General features: G+C 38.8%; 2 protein-coding genes and 1 pseudogene across 3 annotated transcripts; 2 read left to right on the top strand and 1 right to left on the bottom strand.

Annotated features, from left to right (window-relative positions):
• Positions 1–4,339: 4,339 nt before the first annotated feature.
• LOC120073494 (uncharacterized) lies at positions 4,340–4,948 on the bottom strand. Its single transcript, XM_039026337.2, has one exon. It carries the CDS (start codon positions 4,946–4,948, stop codon positions 4,340–4,342), a length of 609 nt encoding a protein of 202 aa, XP_038882265.1.
• A 6,167-nt stretch (positions 4,949–11,115) lies between these two features.
• On the top strand, positions 11,116–17,507 carry LOC120072541 (protein DETOXIFICATION 27-like; annotated as a pseudogene). Its single transcript, XR_016528177.1, has 9 exons — positions 11,116–11,739; positions 11,857–12,399; positions 13,302–13,388; positions 13,509–13,565; positions 13,659–13,900; positions 14,070–14,194; positions 14,308–14,397; positions 14,473–16,512; positions 17,284–17,507. The product of XR_016528177.1 is annotated as a protein DETOXIFICATION 27-like (transcript).
• Positions 17,508–21,100: 3,593 nt separating this feature from the next.
• On the top strand, positions 21,101–21,943 carry LOC150037156 (uncharacterized). The gene has a single exon (XM_090311897.1). The coding sequence runs from the start codon at positions 21,101–21,103 to the stop codon at positions 21,941–21,943; it is 843 nt and encodes a 280-aa protein (XP_090168023.1).
• The last annotated feature ends 814 nt before the right edge of the window (positions 21,944–22,757 follow it).

Below are 22,757 nucleotides of genomic sequence, written 5' to 3'. Positions count from 1 at the left end.
CCATTGGGGTCATCCATGGCTAATGAGGGTTCATCATCTCTAGTTTTCCAAGGGATACTTCTTAGCCTGTCTGGATTTCGTAAATTTTTGGGATTCGGTGTTTCCCTGAGGTTTTCAATTTCGATTTTTTTGTTTTGTTTTAGGGTTTTCTTTTGTTCATTGTTGTTCATATAAACGACCATGGCTCGGGGTTGGAAACATGAAGCAATTAAAGCCAAGGCCAAAAGAGGGCTCAATTTGGGAGATCTTGTCCTTGCCAAGGTTGGTTTTCCTCCTTGGTTAGCCAAGGTACAATCTTTACTCCTCCCCTTTCTTTAATATGTTGTTGCGATTGTGTGTAGGTGGTGTATTACAATTTGGAAAATGTGTTTTATTTTCTGAGGAAGTAATAGTTCAACAGTCGATTAGCAGCAGTGTGGACAACATGTGGGTCTCCAATTTGCAGAGCAGTTTCAACTGTAAGACTATTGATCCATTTGACTTTATGCAACTTTGAAGGAAAATTGGTTAATGTTGTCTTTGGATTTAATTCTCTCAACTCGTATTTGGTAAGTTTTTTTCACTTTTTCTAGTGATCCATCTGAAGTAGATTGTTCTATATCTGGTATTCAAATGGTTCTGTTGTCCTAGATGACTATGATCTTCACGTTTACAATCATAAATTACTCAAAATTAACGGTTAAAAACAATTCAAGAGTCAGGGGAGGTAGTATGATGAGGCTTGAAATTCTTCTATTGTTTACCAAATGGCAGCTCAATCGTATAGACGAAGCTCCAAGAACTAAACGATAGTTCAATTATGTAAACGATAGGATGAAGCGCTAGACGATCGTGTAGACGACAGTTAACTGGAGCTAAACGATTGTGTAGATGACAACTGAATAGTTAAACAATCGTATAGACGATTGGACGTGGAGCTAAACGATCGAGTACACGATGCAATAGGAACTACATGATCTAGTAAATGCTAAACGATCGTATAGTTAGAAAGAAAGAACATAGTAGTTTAAGTGGTTCAGCCAAAGGCCTATGTCCACTGTGCAAATCAGGAGGGTCTCTTTTATTACTTCTTCTTCAAATTTATTACAGAACGAATTCCTTGCTCTATCATTTTCTTATTCTCTCTTACATTCATCTCACATTCGTTTTTCTTTTATACACAGACGCAATGGTCAATGATGAAGCTCTAGTGGTTACAACACATAACAGAAAAATGTCGACAACGGTTCAACTGCCTACAACAATATTCTTCTTGTTTTCGAGTCTTTTTGTAACAATCTCCACCTTTGTAAGCATCCAGAGTACCTTTCCCTCTGTGCTTATTAAGCAGACTTGAGCTAACCTTTTTTAGGTAACTCGAACCCGAGAAGGTCCAAGCATCGACCAAGCTTGCTTAATGGAACTGTTTTTGTTAGCATATCAGCTGCATTGTCTGAGGTATGAATCTTCACTACCTCTCGACTTCCCCTTTCTCAATCTCCTGTATGATGAAATGATATTTAATGTCAATGTGCTTGGTTCTGCTGTAAAATTGTTGGTTTTTAGATAGGTAGATTGTGCTCTGGTTATTGATGTGTTGGTTTATCATGCGATGATGTGTGGATGCGATAATGTGTGGATGTGATGATCATACAAGTTTTCCTAACAAAGCCGAAGTACAAGCCTTCTTAGGATTCTAGAAAGTCCAGGGTCAAACACAGAGATTACTAAATAGATATGCGACAAACTCTCTAATTCTATTGCGGTGGTAATAAAGAAGTAGATGGTAATTTAATTTATATTTTCTAATGTGATGGAATTAAACATGGAGCGATGAAAGGATGGTGTTGTAACAAGTATGCGATGAAGGGGTTGAGAAGAGATTTAGCTAACATTTCTTAAGATTTTGTACAAGTCATGCGATCATACTATACACAAATATTAAGCACTACATTTCTCAATGCATGATGCCACAATTCCTATTTCTAGGATACATGCGATGTGTATGGGATGTAGAAGATAGAACTCATTTCTAAGTCTCTACTCTTGCTTATGCGATCTAATTCGATTCTCTCAAGCCTAGATTCTATCTTTAGATTACTTTCTCAAGCACTCCAAATGATGAATGACTCATACATAAGACAAGATGATCGCATAAAGTGCATAACTTAAGTCATGCTAGCTAAGTACTTCTCAACCCATTCACAAATTTAGTTACTCATGCATGGTGTGGAGAGACTGAACATGAATCAAAATGAAGTTTCCATTTTTGCAAATAAAGTCTTGAGTACAAAACAATAAATGGAGTAAGAAATATAGAGCTAGGTAAGCAATGTCTTGCTTCCTGTAGCTTTTTACACTACTCTTTATCACTTCAACTTTGTTTCAATTTGTAGAATCTTGCTCTCGCAAAGGTTGGGTGTCTCTCCTTCGTGTTGTTTTTCGGAAGTCTCTCGACCTCTCCGAAAATTAATTTCTTTTCAAGGATTCCCTTCCCTCGGCTTCACCTCGCCTCCTCGCTCTCTATGCTATCTGCTCTGGTTGGTAACATCGGGTATTTATAGATTTCAAGGTGAAGTAGCTCTTCTCACTAATGATTGCAAAGATGGGCAGCATTAATTTCCATACACTGTTGCGCCATCTGAAAGTCACCAGAAGTTCAATGTATTTGTAATGAAATGGTCTTTAACGAGCATCAACTGTATTTCAGAATTGATTGTTATCAGCTTTACGTCCCATCATGATTTATTATGCTGTCACCTCTATGTAAGGTCTTTATGCGATTGCTTTTGAGGTACTTCTTGCGATCGCAAACTCAAGTGCACCATCACGTTGTATCCTTGGATCGCAATTTCATATGCGCCATCACATTGTTCCTGCACAGAAATAGGCAAATTAATTGCTTTTATGCGATGAACATTAGCAATCACAATTTCTTTTAGTTTGGCGCATTTAATCATAATATTGCCTATTTTACCATTACTTTCTCCCATTATTTTAATAATTTGAGCTTTACTAACTTTTCTTTCTACCAGTTATCACACTCCCAAATTTAAAATGATGCTTGCCCTCAAGCATAAACTAAAGATTTCTTCAAAATTTCAATCGCCTTCACCCTACCTAGGCTTCTCATGGTGCCTTATAATTGCTGAACCAATGTCTTATTAATTTCTATCCTAATCTCTTCCTAAAATATTTCTAACCTTTAGGGACCGCGAGCTTAATCTTCAAAAAAATCTTTACTCATTTTCAGGACATCGCATGATGTATTTCAAACTTTATCAAATCGGGGTGTTCAAGTGATTTTGGCCTTCGCACAATTCAGATATTCGTTTTGTGATCTTGCGCTGATCCGAGTACCCAACCTTCATTTTTTCTTGCGCCCACGAGTGTCATGCGAACATCCAACTACGAGCAAGGTGCTATTTTCAGTCAAAACTCATGCCCATTTCTTTATTTGGTAGCGGAGTTGCGACCATTTAGCTTCTGCATTGATCACGATTCCCACCTTCGTTTTGGTTTGCCCCCACGAGTGTCATGCGGACATCCAACTACGAGCAGGATCCGATCTCAATATTATATAGTTTTTTTTTAAAAAAATGAAATGAAGTTTCTAAAATTAACAAGGCTGAAAATAACATTACCACCCCCAAATTTAATACATAGCAATGTCCTCATTGCTGAAAGATGAAATAATTCATGCGATGGACTCAGAAAATTTCGTAAAAATAGTTTTGAAGGAAAGCTGGTAGACTACTAAATTTTAGAAATGTTTTGTGAATTGATTGTCCTAAAATTAATCTGATGCTAGTTCATGCGGTAAGAAAAGAAGCATAACTTTCATCATTGAAGTCATAATGGGCAAGGGGTGCATGCGGCGACCAAATAAAGCAATAAAAAATTTAGGATTAAGTCAAACGAAAGAGGATGCGATAGTAGAATTCAACAATATTAAATTGAAAGTGAGAAGTACAAAAATTGAAATAAGATGAGGCAAGGAAGGACACAACCCCCAAATTTAATTTTTCGCCCACATCATTTTGATCGCATCCTTTCCTATGATGGGCTAATTCTTTGATTGTGATGGCTTGATTCTTTGATTGCGATGGGCTGATTGAATCGGTCACGTGTTTTGAGCTCATCGCATTGCTCCAGCGCAATCGTTTACTATGATCAGTGTGATGAATATCAGGAAGATTAAAAGTATGAAAGAAAGAGTTGACAATCATAAAGAGTAGTAACCATGCAAAGATTAAGATAGATTCTTGAAAGAAAAACAAAAAGGATACTAAAAAAAGGATATACTTCTTCCTAAATGAATGTATGCTGTTTATCATCGTAGGGACTGAGTGTTTCTTCTTTATTTTGGCTTACCCAAGTCAATGGAGGTTTTCTCGCATTGGAAATCTCCTCCATGATACATCTTTACTCTTTGATCATTCACTTTAAATGCGTTGGTCCCATCTTTGTTGGTCAATTCCACCGCTCCATGCGGGAATACTTCCTTAATTATGAAAGGCCCGGACCAACGCGATTTCAATTTTCCAGGAAAGAGATGCAAGCTAGAGTTGAACAATAATACCTTCTGACCTGCCTGGAGATTTTTCTCACAAAGACACTTATCATGCCATCGCTTGGTGCGTTCTTTGTAAATTTTGGAATTCTCATACACCTGTAATCTCCATTCATCCAGCTCTAGTAGCTGAAGTTTTCTCTCTTCCCATGCAGCCTTAAGATCAAAGCTAAGTTTCTTAACTGCCCACATCACCTTATACTCCAGTTCCAACGGCAGATGACAAGCCTTTCCAAACACCAACGCATATGGTGACATGCCGATGGGTGTCTTATAAGCAGCCTTATATGCCCACAAGGCATCGTCAAGTTTCATGGCCCAATCCTTCTGCGATGGATTCATCACCTTCTTTAAAATTGACTTGATTTCTTTATTAGAAACCTCTGCTTGTCCCATTTATTTGGGGGTGATATGCGGTGGCGATCTTATGGTAGACATTATATTTGATCAACAGTTTGTTAACAATGCGATTCATAAAGTGGGTCCCTTCGTCACTAATTATGGCACGTGGAGTGCCAAAATGAGTGAAGATGTTTCTCTGTAAGAACTTAAAGACTATTGCCGTATCGTTTGCAATGCATGAAACAGCTTTAATTCATTTGGAAACATAGTCGATGGCCAATAGAATGTATTTATGACCATTTGACGATGGAAATGGCCCCATGAAATTTATACCCCAGACGTCGAATAGCTCCACCTCTAATATGATGTTCATTGGTATCGCATTTTTTTTCTGAAATGCTTACAGTGCGTTGGCACTTATCGCATTTCATGGAGTATTCTTGTGCATCCTTAAACAGAGTGGGTCAGTAATACCTACATAGCAAAACTTTTGCCGCTGTGGCTGTCCACCGAAATGCCCTCCATAGGGTGATTCATGACATTAAAATACTATGCACTGGAAAGCAGTCTCTGGAACACAGAGTCTCAATATCTGGTTTGGTCCCCTTTTGTAGAGGTTTGGATCGTCCCAATAGTAAAATTTTCATTTATGAATGAGCCTCTTCTTTTGATGGGATGTGTAGTTTTTAGGGAATTGTTACATACCAAGAAGTTAACAATATCTGCATACCATGGTAGTTCTTCAATCTTAAGCAATTGCTCATCAGATAATGAGGCATTCACCTTCGACTGGATGCCTAAGGTAAACGATCGTCGACCTAAGGTAGAATCGACCTAAGGTAAACGATCGTGTAGAATCGACCGAGCTAAACGATCACATAGATTTTGCTAGACGATCGCATAGCTTTATCTAAACGATTGGGCATCGACCTATACGATAGATCTCCGACTTCTCCCACTTGCCTAGTCGTGTACACGATCTGTCTTTCCTCTGTTCATTTGCCTCACTCCAAGTCTGAACAGAGCCCACCTTCTGGATTCTTTCACCAAGAATACCAAGGTCCCCTTGTTGGTGGTGTCAGACTCAACTCGACATCGTCGAGGTTTTCTGGAGGCCGTTCGTGGTGCTTTGAAGCAGTTCATTCGTGGTGTTGTAGAGGAGTTCATGTTGCGAAGGAGATCGTAACCAAGGAGATCGTTGAGGACGAGCGCGAAGTGTTCGTGCGGTGTTCGTTGTGGTGTTGCGGTCGTATAGATCGAGTGCTCGTGGTTGTGGTTGTTTGATCAGAGTCATGCATCGGAGTGTGGAGACGTTTCCACCGTTGTTATTACAGTTTCTCCCTCTGTACATTTGTTGTTCATGCATTAATTTCACTGTAAATTATATAACCGCTTGTTTGGAAGTCGACTATAAATATATGTTGATTCATGATTGTAATTTAGAATAGTCTTGCTTCCGCTGTTCACCGAAATCATCGTTCCAATTTCCTTCAGGTCTGTTGTGTGGGCAATCTTGCTAAGCGATGGGAGCTCAACGATCGTTGGGACTATCGTCTGGGTGATCTTGCTAAGTGATGGGAGCTTAGCGATCGTTGTGTCTGTCGCTTGGGCGATCGTGGTAAACGATGGAGATGAAAATGGGAAGTCGTTCTCATTGAACTTCACATGTCTACTGGTATAAACTCGGCCCGATGGACTTAGGCATCTATATCCCTTGTGGTGTGAGTTGGGACCAATGTATATGCTTTTCTCTGAGTGTAGTTGAAATTTGTCACTATAGTATGGTCTTAGATATGGAAAGCAAGCATATCTGAATGTCCTAAGATTGAAGAAATCAATGTTAGAGCCAAACATTAAATTGACGGGTGATTTAATCAATGGCAGCATGGTTGTAGGCATGCCATTGATTAGATAAGCTGCTGTGGAGAATGCCTCCCATCTAAAGGACAGAGGCATATACGCTTGTGCAAGCAGCGTGAGTACAGTTTCGACTATATGCCGATGTTTGCGCTCAGCTCGACCATTTTATGCAGAGGTGCATGGGCACGATTTTATGATTAAGATGCCTTTTGATTCACAAAGGCGATGAATTCTATCATACTCTTTGCCATTGTCCGACTAGAGCATTTTAATTCCTGACTTGAATTGAGTATTAATAAGTTGTGTAAAGTGATTGAAGGCAGACAGTGTATCACTCTTTTGTCTCATGGGATATATCCATACATATCTACTGTGGTCATCCAAGAATTGTATATAGTACCGATACCCGTTAGTAGAGTCGATTGGGGCTGGTCTCCATACATCAGTGTGTATTAGTTCAAACTTGTTTGATGCTCGAGAATTAGAATTTGGAAATGGTAGAGCACTTGCTTTTCCTAATTGACATGAGTAACAAAATTCATTTCCTTCATTAGATTTGAAAGGTAAATTACATTCTTTAATGATATAGTCTAACGTCTTAGTCGACGGATGTCCTAATCTTTTGTGCCAGGTAGCTCTTGACTCAACTACATTTATCCTAATTCTTGATAGAACAAGTGCAGTCGGGTGATTATTTTTGTATTGAGCAGGTCCTCCTCTCTTTGTATTGTCTTTTAGTACTTCAGCTCCTTTTAGTCGTATAGTCCTTTGTCAAGCTCCCTTTTCAGTAGTGTTTTACCCGTAGCCTTATCCTTGATGACACAACAATTAGTGTGAAATTCAACAACCACAACATTTTCATGAGCTAGCTTGGATATATTAATCAAATTCTTTGCAATGTTAGGCACACATAGTACATCATTTAGTATAATTTATTTCGTCCATCAAACAAGTAAGATTTACTAGTGAGAGATATGTAGTTTATCACCATTACTTACAATAACCAGTCCATTACCTCCATATTCATTCAGATTGTTGATGTTGTAATCGAGTGTAACATGATTTGTAGCTCCACTATCGATATACCAGCTAGGATCAACTATTGTTTTCGATGTGGCCATGAAGGGGTTGGAAGTCTGTGAGGTCATGAATACGGCTGCAGCATTGTTGTTGGGGCCAATCGACCCATGATTACTTCTGCCTTGTCCAGTGTTCTGAGAATATTCTTTATCAAATCGATGTTAGCATACGAAGGCTGAGTGACCGTATTTTCCATAGACTTGACAGGTTGGTCGATTCGAGTTATTGTTTCGTCCTCTTCCACATCTGCGACCTCCATTTTGTCCATTGAAGGGATTGTGGTTTGGATTGTTCCCTTTAGAGTTGTTTCCTTGTTGCCGATTTCCATTAAACGAGGGTTTAAACTGCGACTTTTATCCATTTGTGTGCCTGTTGAAAGCTGTATTGACAAAAGGATTCTGGGCAAAGGAGCTATGCATTTTGATAGAGTTTTGATGTTCTAAGCGTTTTTCATATGAAAGAAGTTTAGATTGCATATCTAACCAAGAAATACCTGGTTTGCCTTGTATTCCCACACTACCGACTTGTACTCTTCATCAAGGCCAAGAAGAACTTGTGAGATCAATGCTCTGGTTAAAACAGGGCTTCCTGTTTGAGCAAGGTTATCGGAGTGTAGCTTCATCAACTTCAAATACTCACTCATCTTCTGCCTTCTTTTTCATGTCTGCTAGAATACTTGTCATAGGTAGTCTTCTTCAGCTCGGGATTGAACTCCAAACAACTCTTGGATGGCATCCTGCAATTCTTTCGCATTCTCATACCTCATTAGTTGGACGACAACGTCTGGAACCATCGAGTTGTACAACCATCCTAGCAGAAGTTGATCGATGGCCAACCATGCTTCATATTGAGGATTCAGGCACATTCTACTGATGAGCTTACTCTGTCATCACTGATCACTTGGGAGCTGGAGGTTGCTTCGGAGGTTGTCTGGACGAACATTGGAGGACAGAGGATCTACCACGAAAGATATCCTTTGAGTTTGTAACTTCGTAGGATAGGTAGTGCGAGTGTCTTTCACGACATGAAGTTGTCGCGTTCTAGCTTTGTGGTGGTGAGCTAGTTGAGCAGTTGATTCTGAAGGAAATCGGATTCCCGATTTCCATGAGTAGCGGAAGAAAGAAAATTCCAAATCACAATCATGAATGAACAATACATTTACAGTCGACATTAAACAAGCGGTTATACAATTCATACAGAAATTACAACATGAATAACTACAAATGCACAAAGGGAAAAACTATACGAACATTGGCAGATGCGTCTCCACGCTCCTTTGTGCATGACCGCTCGAACAACATCAACTTCGAATGCTCGATCAAAACACAACAATGAACATAGCACGAATACTTCATGCTCGTCCTCAATGATTGCCTCGATCACGAACTCCTCAGCAACACGAATGACTTCCACAGCACCACGAACAGCCTCCACATAACCTCGATGGTGTCGAGTTGAGTATGACACCACCAACAAGGCTACCTTAGTATTCTCGGTGTGAGAATCTAAAGGGTGGGATCTGTTTGGAATTGTATGAGGCAGACGAAGAAGGAAACACCAATCGTGTACTCAACTGGGCAAGTGGGAGATGGCGGAGACCTATCATATAGGTCGATGCCCAATCGTTTAGGTAAAGCTATGTGATCGTCTACCAAAAGCTATGCAATCGTTTAGCTCGGTCTGTCGCTTACAGACATTATACAATCGTTTACTTTGGACAAACAATCATCTAGCAAAACTATGCGATCATTTAGTAAATACTGCATGATCATTTAGCTCACCACTGCACGATCGTTTAGCTTGCCCATCGTCGTTTAGTAAATCGACATTTACTTGACGACTCTGTGAGATCCCTTTTTTTTTTTAACGCTAGAAAGAAAACTCAAAAAACTTTTTAAGAAAACTTTTCAGCGTTTGTAAATCAATCTTTTGAAAATAGGAAAACCATTTTCCTTTTAAACTCACGATTACCATGAATCCAATAACCATCTACTCACATGGTTATTAAAGAAAAATAATTAATTATCCAATAATTAATATTATTATAAATATAAATGACAACCAACTTATCATACTATATTTATAACCTATAGTTTTAATATTTCATCTCATGAAACATATAAACCATAGTTCTTTTTCTATTCCATGGTATTTAATGTAAACCTCATTTACATCAATCCTCCAGTAGCTGTCTCTCATACATCATACCGATTATATCATATATAATCAAAATACCTCTTGTCAATTTGAACATTTTAAATCAACACCAAGAATTGATCCTCAACTGAATCTATTGAGCTACCAAGGGGGCCTTATAGACCTATAGCTCGAACAGTACGTGAATAATTGACTAAACTCTTTAGTCACCACCACCATCCGTTAACTGCCAGGCACTCCACTAAAGATCGACAGCTGAACTCTCCTTACTACAAATATATTATTTGTCCATCTTAACCAATCAGCAGTGCGACAACTCTTTATAGATCGCTCGTAAGTACAATCGGGCCAATAACCGTTATGCCCCTATAGTTACATCTGTCTCCTTAAGTACCACTGATCCCTTTAATGAACATAAGTCATAGTCCTACTATGACTGAGTCTTTTCTTCCAAAGAGAAGTTGTGGCCACTATGTTCAAGCCCCGGAATCAGCCCTTAAGAGAGCAATCTCTCTACTTATCCCTGCTTTGGGAAAGGAGTGAATTCCATCTTGTGGATTAAGTTCCTAGCTCCCAAATCAGACAAGTCCCCATAAAGGTAGGCATGTTGAGTTGGCAATCTGGCCACTCTCACCCATACTAATCAAATGACCGCCCTCAAAGGCAGGAGTACCCAAAACACTCAAGATTGATGTCGTGTCACCTAAGGTCCTTTAGGTGAGATGCAAGTCTCTAGTATCAATGGTGTTATATACAGAGTCTCTTTGTATAGGACACCTCCGCTCGCACGTCTCCACGTGAATGGTTAATATCTACTATCTGTAGTAGTTTAAAGCACTTGCAAACGACTACAAAGCGGGTCGTATCCGTATTGTCACTAGGATCAGGTATCCCACCTTAATCCTTATACTACATACCTATTTAGGTTATCATTTAAGGCATGATCCACTTGTATATCACATATATATGCTTAAGTTCACATTAGATAACCAAGGAGCTTTGTTTATTGGATATGAGTAAATGCCAGAATTAAATAACACTTATTTTATTCATTAAACAATGTGTATCTTTACAAAACAACGAGACTTCAGGAGAATTAGGACACCAATCCCAACAGATTCAGCGGTGGTGTATTGAATTTCATAAGTTCGGTGGAGGAGGAACATCCGCGAGTGTGGCGTTGGGTATGGGACTCTGATACCAAGTTGAAGAATGAAGATATTGGATTTGGAGGAATGCCTCTTTTCTTCTATTCAGTATGTTTGGTATAAACAGCCTTCAACTTTATATACACAGTGTCCTTCAATGTGGGCACACAATAATACAAAAGGAATAAAAGAATAAGTGGAGCTGGAAAAATTCTAACTAGTTTACAAAATAGGTGACTCATGTTTTGGTTATTCTTCCACCTTTTCTTTTCCTTTTCTGTCATTATTTGCCTTATCACTCCTAGACTACGGCTTTCTTTCTCACCATTTGCAAGACATGGGCGAGCAACAGCAAACAAACGTTCCCCTTTTGCAACATTCTACTTCCACATTACAACCCCATCATCAAGATCTTGTAACACGCCTCTGTATCGAATCCAAGAAATTATGGTATATCGTCGGCCTTCAATTTTCAGCCGGATTAGCACCTACTCCACCCTAGTTATCTCCCAAGCTTTCGCAGGACATATAAATGACCTTGATCTTGCTGCCTTTTCCATCGCCGTTACCGTCATCATCGGATTCGACATGGGTCTTCTGGTATACCCACCACTTTGTTTTCACCGACTCCTCTGTTTTTCTACAAATTACCTACCCATCACTCTTTTTTCACGGCCTCTTCTGTTTATCTAATCTGATTTTTGTATTTCAATTCAGCTGGGGATGGCAAGCGCTTTGGAGACGCTATGTGGGCAGGCGCATGGAGCGAGGAAATACTACATGTTGGGAGTGTATTTGCAGCACTCCTGGATTGTTCTCTTCCTATGCTGTGTTTTGTTGTTTGCCTATTTTCTTATTTGCGTCTCCATTTCTGAAGCTGATTGGAGAGCCTGATGATTTGGCAGAGCTGGCTGGTCTTTTGTCCGTGTGGATGCTTCCTGTTCACTTCAGCTTCGCGTTTTGCTTCCCAATGCAGAGATTCTTGCAGAGCCAATTGAAGGTCGGGGTGATTATGTGGTCGGCAGCGGCGGCGCTTGTGGCGCATCTGGTGGGTAGTTGGGTGCTTGTGGTTCAACTGAAGATGGGTGTGGTGGGAATTGCGGTGGCTTGCAATATTTCTTGGTGTGTTATGGCAATTGTTCAGATGGGTTACACTGTGTGCGGCGGTTGTCCGCTCACTTGGACTGGCTTTTCCGTTGACGCCTTTTCTGGTCTCTGGGAGTTTGTTAAGCTCTCTGCCGCTTCAGGCGTCATGCTATGGTCTCTTCCCCTCTCTCTCTCTCTATAAATCAACCCAAAAGAAAAGCAACTTTTAAATAAATAATATTTGACTCTCTTTCTATAACCATTTGATTTGTTTTTTTTTTTTTTTTTAAATTAAATTTATAAATATTACTTTCAGTTGTTAATATTTGATTGTGTTGATTTATTATCTATTTTTTCCGGTTGTTTTCTAAATTTGATTAGATATTTAAATGTTTACCCAACAAAGATAAAAATCACCATTAAAAAAATTTAAGATATTTTTAAATATATAAAAATGAGTCAACTTATTTATAAATATAATAAAATATAACTATCTAGATATTGGCACACATTAATAAATGTTTATCACTAATAGACAATCACATTTTATTATATTTAAAAATATTTTTTTTACAATTTTATCATTTAAAACAATTATCCAAAAATTTATAAGATAATAAGATAGTTTATCTAAGAATAAAAATAAAAATAAATTGTCTTGATTTGATACCCACCTGTTATTTTATTTTTAGTTTTTGAAAATTAAACTTATAAATATTAACTCCTCCTAATGTTTTCTTTATTTTATTATATCTAATTTCTAGGAATGTTTTCAAATTTTAAGCCTAAAGGTTTAGACTATAAAAGAGGTAGGTTCTATGAAAATTGTTGTACAAAAATAAGTCAGAATACATTCTAGCTTAAATGGTTATCAAAAGTGCTTTTGTCCAAACAAACCTCAATTTTAATTGAATTTTTAATTTCTAATAAACTTAAAAACAAATTGTTTTGATAAAGCAGAAAATAATCCGATCGTTAAGTTCAACATTATCATTATTTATGATTAGTTTTTGTGATATTTCTTTATATATTGTTAACATGAAATTTGGATTTGTAAATTAATGATAAATTTTCAGTCTGGAAGATTGGTATTACAAAATGCTAATAGTGATCACTGGAAACATGAAGAATGCCGAGATTATGGTGGATGCTTTATCAATCTGGTTATCTTTCTATAACTATTTTCTCTCCAAATTTTCTTCATAATATATGACCAATTAATAATGTTATCATATATATATATATAAAACTTGAAATTTGTGGTAATTATATTGTGATTGCAGCATGAGCATCAACGGATGGAAAATGATGATTCCTTTGGGATTCTTTGTGGGTGTAGGGTAATATTTGTTATTAATTAAAAATACAAAATCATATTCCTTGAGAAATTATGAGATATACAAAACTAATTTAATTTGAAACATCGAAAACAGAGTCAGAGTGGCGAATGAGCTCGGAGCAGGCAATGGAAAAGGAGCTAAGTTTGCAACAATTGTATCATCGTCAACATCATTAATAATTGGGCTTGTTTTTTGTTGTTTAATTGTGATCTTTCACAATAGCTTTGGTCGTATTTTCTCTTCTAGTGCCATCGTTCTTCAAGAAGTGGATAAACTCACTATTCTTTTGGCCTTCACTATTCTCTTCAACAGTATTCAACCTGTCTCTCTGGTATGTCAAAATAATAATCATATTAAAAATTATGTGTAGTTATTTTATTTTATTTTATTTTTTTAATTTTTTATCTCTTTATGGATCATTGAATTATGTGAAAAAGTACACTAGCTACATAAATTCATACCACCTAATTAAATATATTTAATTTACTCGCTATATGTACGTAGGGGTAGCAGTTGGGTCAGGATGGCAATCTGACGTGGCTTACATAAATTTGGGTTGTTATTATATCATTGGGTTGCCTCTTGGGATTTTGATGCAATGGTTTACTGACCTTGGAGTTGGAGTTAAGGTATGCATTGTTTTTTCTTTTTCTTTTTTCTATTTTGAGTTAAAATCTACATTTACGTGCAATTATAGATTCGTATGTGTAAAATTTATACTTGTATATTATACATATTCAAGGGAATTTGGATAGGAATGATATTTAGAGGAACAGGAATTCAGACTTTGATATTGCTGGTCATTACTATTCGATGTGATTGGGAAGAAGAGGTATGAAATATAGGTTTTATAAGACTTTATTTGATTAAATTTGAACATGTTTATGGATGGACGGGTAATGTACAGGCTAAAAAAGCGAGCTTACGAGTGGAGAGATGAACAAATGAGAAGTTTGAGTCAGAAGAATGAATATTATCATTGTTCAATTTATTGAAAGCAATACCGACAATGGTATATTGCAATAATTGTTGGCTTGACTTTTAAAGGTATATTTTGGATCTACTATCAAATTGTCTAATCATAAAATATCCTAAATTATTTTAATTCTTTTGTGAGTGAATGTGATGGAGCATGATGCACTCAAGTATTGCTCTATTTAAGTTAGAATGGTAATTAGAATGACTTATTTCTCTTTATTTTTTAGGATTTTATTTTTTTTTGGGTTTCCAAATATATATATATATATATATATATTCATGGAAGCAAAAATTCCTATTTTTTTTTTTTTTTTGGAAAATGGAAGCATAATGTTTTTACATTTTTTTAGGAATTTCCTCATTAATAGTTTTTAAAAAATTTTCAAGTAAATAGTTAATTCACTATCCCAAATCTCCATTTGAGAAATTCTCAAAAGGTTGGGATGGGTAAAAAATATATAATACTTCACTTAGTTTAATTTTCTATTAAAAAAAATTAGATAAAACTCTATTTGTAATTTTCTTTGTCCGTGAACTTGGCTTGATCTCAAATTGGACGCATCTAACACATGTACATGTCAATCTTAGAAGGAAAGTGTGTTCACGGAAAGAAATTAATTTTTTTTGGAAGTATATATGTGCTAGCTGGAAATTTTTTAATAAAACTATGAATCTTTTGCATTGTATTGTTTCCTTTGCTAAAAATTTGAAGATGTTGTGATTGAAAGAACCCCACCCGTTTTGGCAATAATTGAACTCAAAGTGTTAGATCAAATGACAATTACATTCCTCCATTGATTAAACTAGGGTTATAAATGGGTTTTTATCCTAAAATTTAATTAACCTATGAACCTAAAATTCGGTTGAGGGCTAGTATTCGGCAGCAATTTTGTGCAATTCGGTTAGACAATAATGGAAAGAAAACTATGGCAAAATTAAACTTTAAACTCTAATTAATTTGTTTCCAATATACCCTAATACCACGTCGTGTGCCATCCACTCCATCCCCAACTTCAAAGTTCAATCATCTATCACTTTCCCATTACGGTCATCGTCTCCGTTCCGGTTAACAACACCAACCGCCACAAATTTCGATGAGAAATATTCCCCCGCGGCGAGCTTGACCCTTCAAATGGGGCAGGTAGCGCAAGAGACCAACCAGGCATCGATGCAAGCGGGATGAAAAATGTGACTACATTTAGGCAACAGAAGCAGCGTTTCGTAGTCTTGGAATTTGGCCAAGCAAACCACACATTCCAACGACCACCTTCTATAACATTCCGATTTATTTTGTAATTAAGCTTTAATTTACATTGATCTACTTGCATAAATCGAAATCTAAGATTTTTATATTTAGTTAAGTTAAAATATTATTTAATTATTTAAAATTAATTAAGTTTTATTTTGGGTCTGGAGATTTGATTATTTATGGAGTTAATTCTTGTTGGAAGATTTAAAATATATTTTGGAAAAAGATGAGGGATTTGGAATTTAAAAGGGAAAAGGATAGAGGGTTCATTATTATTTATTGGCATAAATAGGAGAAAAAAAGAGAAAAATAAAAGAAAAGTGAAGCCCCTGATCTCCTTGCCTCACTCGCCAAAAACCCTAACTCCAGCCGCCGCGAAGTTCAGCGCCTCCCGCCGCCGCGAGCTTCGACACTTCCAGCCACCTTCGAGTCGCCGTGCACCGGAGTCGCTAGCCACGCCACCTATCCTTCGTGTGGACTAGAGTCGAGTCGTCCCATGCCAACAGCCCTTCGTCCACGCTGTTCGCGAGACTCGGCTGCGCGGGTCGTCAGCCTGGCCGTCCGTCATTTGGAGCACACGCGCACCTCTCCCCTCACCAGCAGTTCGTGCCACTGCTCGCCCCGCCGCGTCGTCTGCCAGATCTAAGGTCACCGCTCGACGCCTGTCGTCGCCTGCTGCCATGGATTGTTGTGTTATGCCAGAATTTTGGAGTTCAAAGGGTAATTTCCTAGTAGATTTTGACAATGAGTTTTAGATATCTTGGATGCCCATTAAGTTTTCATATCGTTTGGTTGACGTTCAGTGCAATCAGGGTTTGGATTGAAGATTGGTCATTCGAGTTGTCCAGCATTATAAGGATTGATTTTTGGAGGATTTTGATAAGTTATGGTGTTTTATGAGTTTTCTAGAAAGATCCTGATTACCCATTTAGTTCGGCTTGAATTCATTATTACCCATAATGTTTTGGATGCGTGGTCGCTAAATTAAATTTGGTATTGTATGTTTTAGGATTGATTCAAGTTTTCCAAAGGTTTTAAGGAAGATTAATTTCATGGACTAATATTTGTGACCAAATTTGAGGTAAATTGTACTATTACCGGTGCCTTCGTGTCCGGCCTAGATTAAATTTACAAAAATAATTAATGGACTTTAGAAGCTTGATTTTGTCTTTGTGATGTACTTGTTGCATGACAGTTATGAGTATTATGAGCATGTTTGAACTTCCATGTTATGATATGATCTGTGTGGTGGAAACAGTACTAAAATTATGTATGTGATGAATGATTAGACCAATAAGGTAGTTTACCGTCTCGCCTTAGAGGACCAACAGGTTATTTTCATATTTGACGGTGTGTCTTCGGGCCTCTAGACATGCGTGAATCAATAGGTTCACGTTCATGTTATTTTTCCAACAGTGTGCCTTCGGGTTGCTAGACATCCGTGGATCACTTACTGATTATACTCCACCTTTATCTTTATATATTTTTCAGATAAGGGCAAGGATACTCGGGCGACTGACAAGAGGAATCCATGACAGTGCCAAAGGAACTAAAAATGCTTCCGCATTGAACCTTTATGTCTTCCCATGTTTTTTTTTTCTATTATTCTTTTTATTTATTTCCTGTTAAGGGGTACTAATGACGAGAAATTAGATGTCAATTACTCAACAACTAAAATTTCGTGGATGCAATATGCGATGCATGTTCTTAATGTATACGTTGTGGTAATGCGTTGGAATGACTTTGCGTTAACAAATGTATGCGATGACCATGCGTCCTGTCACAAGTTTTCTTGCGCTCACGCCAAGTATAACGCAAACGCAAGTTTCTTGGGTGATCCGAGGTCAAACACAGGGACTTGTAGCGAGATGTATGCAATAATGTGCATGCGGTGGTTGAATAAAAGAATGGATGAGGGGTTTCTATGCTAACACTACTCCTACTCCTAAGTAACAGACAACGCAATGAAAATATGATGAGAGGTAGAGACATGAAAACTATTTACAGGAAGTAAATGGATGGAAAAATAGATAAAATGTGGGGATGTCTTCATTGCAACCCTTAAGAGTGATCGCAAGGGCAACCTTAGTCAACACAAGCTATGTTGTCATGCTACACACTTGAGCCTACTTCTAGGACGTATGTGATGTATATGTGAAAGTTCCGAGAAGCCTATGCCAGCCTAAACCCCTATAACCCGCACACGGGCTTTCACCGCATGAGCGTGATGGCCGCATATCACCACCATACTACTTCCTGGATGCATGCAATATCCTATCCGTAGTGTGCACGCTGTGTGATGGCAAATGGAGCTTATTCCTAAGTCTCCATTCTTGCTTATGCAAACCTAATCTGGCTCTTCCGAGCATCGATTCTAACCTAGCTCTCTTGAGTCTTAGGTTCTTTCTTTAGACTCTCTCCCCAGTAGCTCTAAAGGTGCAATGGACGCATACATAAGACAAGGTAACCAAATAAACTTAGCGAATGTAAGATTATTCCTATCTCTAGTGAATACTTGTTTATATTGCTTAATGCGACCAACCACTTACCCTCCCGAGCAGTTAGTTGTTGCTGACTCTACTTATGGGCAAGCGTGCTACAGCTTCACACTAAGCAAATAAGGTTTTCTCACACACTCATGTAACACACACCTTTCGGTGGTTTGTTACATCATATCTCTAATCCACATGACTAAGTATGCGATACTCTAGCAATGATGCAATAAAAGTTAAGGATGCTAAGTAAACAAAGATGGAGATGGAATCGAAGGAAACACAGAGATGCATTGAACACAATGTATTAATTCCTTAATCAACAAATGTAATACAATACAATATAAGAAAAGAAGAGAAAATAGAATGACCACTTGGAAGCAATGTCTTGCTTCTAGCAGATGTGCGTCAAGGCTGCCGGTGGTGCCATGGATGGGCGGTGAAGCTGGCTCTCCCAAGATCTAGCTCTGGTCGAAGGCTCCGATCGTCACTCGGAATGGAGGAAGGAGATAAAGAACTCTTAAGCTTTCTTCTCATGCATTTGTCTGGATCACAACAATCTGCCCTAAGGCGAAAAACCCTGGATATTTTGAAATTCTGCTCATCGGCTACTTTATATAAAGCCTGGATTGCCGACAACATTAATGGACTACTTTGATTCTAACATTCGCGGCGCGTTAGTCCTTTCTAAATCTCTACTGATAACGGCGAGGTAGGTGAGACGTCAACATCATCTTTTGATTTTCCCGAGGTAGATGCATTGATGCGTTCATTCCACCAACCTTGCATTGATCCCTCTATTATGTGTTATCATGTAGCCATAATCATGTAGTGACCGCATTCGCTTAATACCGCAACTCTACACGATGGCTGCAATCCTTTGACGAGCGCAACGCCCATGCGATGGACGCATGCGGCTGATTACCGCAACACCCATGTGTTGATTAAATGTGTTCGCCTTTGTGATAGAGAGTTTCTTTACATGCGGTCGTCTATGCGGTGGTCCGGCTTCTACGTTTGCGTCCACTTCCAGCATTAGCTATAAACATGGAACATTGAATGCATAATAACGCATAATAATGGGTTAGCCGAGATTCATCATGCTGAACGATGCAAGCTCATTTTCTCGTGAATTCCTAACATAATTGCCGTATATTTTGCTTAACAACCCTCATAATTCTAAATAAAAGGCCTAAGATGACATGCATTTCTGCATGTCATCAGGTACCCCAGGTCAAATGATTTGAAATATTGAGTTAAAGTCAAAATAGTTTCTTTATACACTTAAGCAGTCCAAAATCCTATTATTTTATTTTATTTTTTCCTCAATGTGAACATTTATGCATGCATGTAGTAATGATCTCCCTTTTTAGTTGTCCTAAGAGGTCGGGTTGTTACAGTTGGTATCAGAGCCTGTGTTTTGGGTTATATAGACTGACTTACTATGTAAGTCCAGGTTGTTCCTTTTGGCCTATAACGGATCTTTGTCATTGCCAGGTATGTCCCTTATGAAAATTATCTAGGATAATATGCACCCGAATATGTAGCATTTATGATTGCATTTGATGTGTTTTACTGGTAAGGAAAGTAGTTAAGGGTTGGTTGCGAAAAATTGTCAAGAAATGGTACGTGTTAGGGGAAGAGACAGTCATAGCGTTACCAGAAGGGGGAAGCATTCTTGAAGAGTAGAATCCGATCGTTCAGGATCAAGATCTTCATGATGAGGGTCCACAAATTCAAGATTCACAAGCTCAGGACCCTTTAGTACCAGAGGATTCCTTACCGTCTAGAGACCGCTCAGGGTCAGGGTGGTAGCGAACCCAGACATGAAGTCGAGCCCAGCACATGGCCACGCCACCACAGATGCATACCACCTCAGTCGTTCCACCAGAGTTTACCGATTGGGCAACCGCTATTGGGGAAGCAATCACATCAATTGTGTTGAGTAAGGTGAAGGATATGCTGGATGAATAAATGGCCCAATTTGCCCAGTCCCAAAAGATACCACCACCGCAAGTTCAGATACTACAACTCCACACTCAAAACATGACTCAAAATTAAAGCACGTCGAACCTTTCGGTGGAGGCCAAACATTTGCGAGATTTCAGAAAGTACAACCCCAACACCTTTAATGGGTGTTAAAGGACCCAACCAATGCAGAATTATGGATATCCACGATTGAAACAGTTTTTCGTTATATGAAATGCCCAAAAGATTATAAAGTGCAATGTGTCATTTTCATGCTCATTGACAAAGCACAAATTTGGTGGCATTCGGTAGAAAGGATGTTGGATGTAGGGGGAACCGGTGACATGGGAGTAGTTCAAGAAGTGCTTTTACGCAAAGTACTTCTCTGCCAACTTGAGGTACAATAAGCAGGAGTTCTTGGAGCTGAAGTAGGGACACTGGTCAGTGGAAGAGTATGACCAAGATATGAAGGCCTTTTACTTTCCCATTTTGCCCCGAAGTTGGTTACTACGGAAGATATGAAGGCAGAAAGGTTCGTTCAAGGCCTAAAGGACAGTATATGAGGTATCGTGTGAGTCATCAAAACAACCACTCATGTTGAGGCACTTCGTTTGCCAGCTGAGGTGGACCCACAGTTGAGGACAAGCATTCACAGGCATTTGGGGCGGGACCTTCCTCAGGTCAGAAAAGGAAGGCAGATCAGAAGGCTTTTTCAAGCCTCGCCCCCATCAGAAAATTCAAAGCTCAGACAGACCACTTCGACACTTTAAGCAACAGGCTGCAAAGGCGGGTATGGTAAAAAGAAATCGGCCAGTGTGTAGCTCGTGTGGAAGACGTCACTGGGGATAATGTTTGGCAGGCATCGGGGTCTATTTTCATTGCAAATAGGAGGGGCACTCGATGGTAGATGCCATAATAGAAACAGGTCCGGTTATGGGAACCAGTCTGTAGGCTATGAACAGAGGAGTTCGATTATACTTCAGCATCAACAAGGTCCCTCAACCACCTGGCAGGAGGTTGAGAAAGCAGACATTGTTGTGACAAGTACGTTCCCAATCTTGGGACAATTTGCATTGGTATTGTTTGATTCTGGTTCATCCCATTCATTTATATCATCAATATTTGTTAAGTATTCCATGTTAGAATTAGAGTCCTTGTGCTATGTGTTATTAATATCCTCTCCATCTGGAGAAAATATGTTAGCAAAGGAGAACATAAAAGCATGTCAGATTGAAGTAGTGAGTCGTACACTAGATGTGACTTTAATAGTCTTGGACATGCGGGGTTTTGATGTGATTTTGGGCATGGATTGGCTAACTGCTAATCATGCCAGTATAGACTTCTTTCGCAAGGAGGTGATTTTTAACCCTACCACGGGAGCCAGCTTTAAATTTAAAGAGGCAGGGACCGTGGTCCTGCCTAAAGTAATTTTCGCCATGAAAGCCCAAAGGTTGCTTAACTGGGGTATCCGAAGTATCTTGGCTAGTGTTGTTGACACTAGAGAGCCTGAGGTTTCCTTGACTTCAGAGCTAGTAGTACAAGACTATCCGAATGTCTTTCTAGAGGATCTCCCAAGTCTGCCGCCGCATCGAGAGATAGACTTTGCTAGCGAATTGGAGCCAGGCACAACTCCTATCTCGAAAGCTCCATACAGAATGGCTCCAATAGAAGTGAAGGAGCTTAAGGTTTAGTTGCAAGAGTTTTTGGATAAGGGTTTCATCCACCCTAGTGTGTCACCGTGGGGTGCGCTGGTGCTTTTTGTGAAAAACAAAGATGGGTCATGGCGTCTTTGCATTGACTATAGGGAATTAAATAAGGTGACTATCAAAAATAAGTATCCGCTTCCTAGGATTGACGACTTGTTTGACCAGTTATAGGGAGCTATAGTGTTTTCTAAGATTGATCTTCGGTCGGGATATCATCAGTTGAGGATAAAGGATAGTGATATTCCTAAGACAACTTTTTGTTCGAGGTATGGGCATTATGAGTTCATCGTGATGTCATTTGGGTTGACGAATGCTCCTGCAGTATTTATGTTTCTGATGAATAGAGTGTTCAAGGAATTTCTTAACACATTTGTGATAGTCTTCATAAATGACATTTTGGTTTATTCCAAGACAAAGACGGAACACGAGGAGAATTTACGAAAGGTTCAAGAGACCTTGAGGGCACAAAGGTTATATGCTAATTTTTCCAACTGTGAGTTTTGGTTAAGGCAGATCTCCTTTCTAGGGCATGTGGTGTCCAAGGAAGGTGTATCTATTGAACCCCGCAAAGACTGAGGCAGTCACGAGTTGGCCTTGTCCAACCATAGTTGGAGAGGTGCGCAGTTTCTTGGGGTTGGTGGGATACTATCGTCGTTTTGTGAAGGAATTTTCCCGCATAGCCACCCTTCTGACCCAGTTGATCAGAAAAGAAGTTTCCCTTATTTGGAGTAAGGTTTGTGAAGATAGATTCTAGGATCTCAAGCAAAGGTTGGTCATTGCCCCAATTCTCACCGTACCG

This window comes from Benincasa hispida, chromosome 3 (assembly GCF_027475165.1).
Source record: "Benincasa hispida cultivar pf3 chromosome 3, pf3_genome.v1.1, whole genome shotgun sequence".
Lineage (NCBI taxonomy): Eukaryota > Viridiplantae > Streptophyta > Magnoliopsida > Cucurbitales > Cucurbitaceae > Benincasa > Benincasa hispida.
This window is presented reverse-complemented; position numbering and strand designations above follow the sequence as displayed.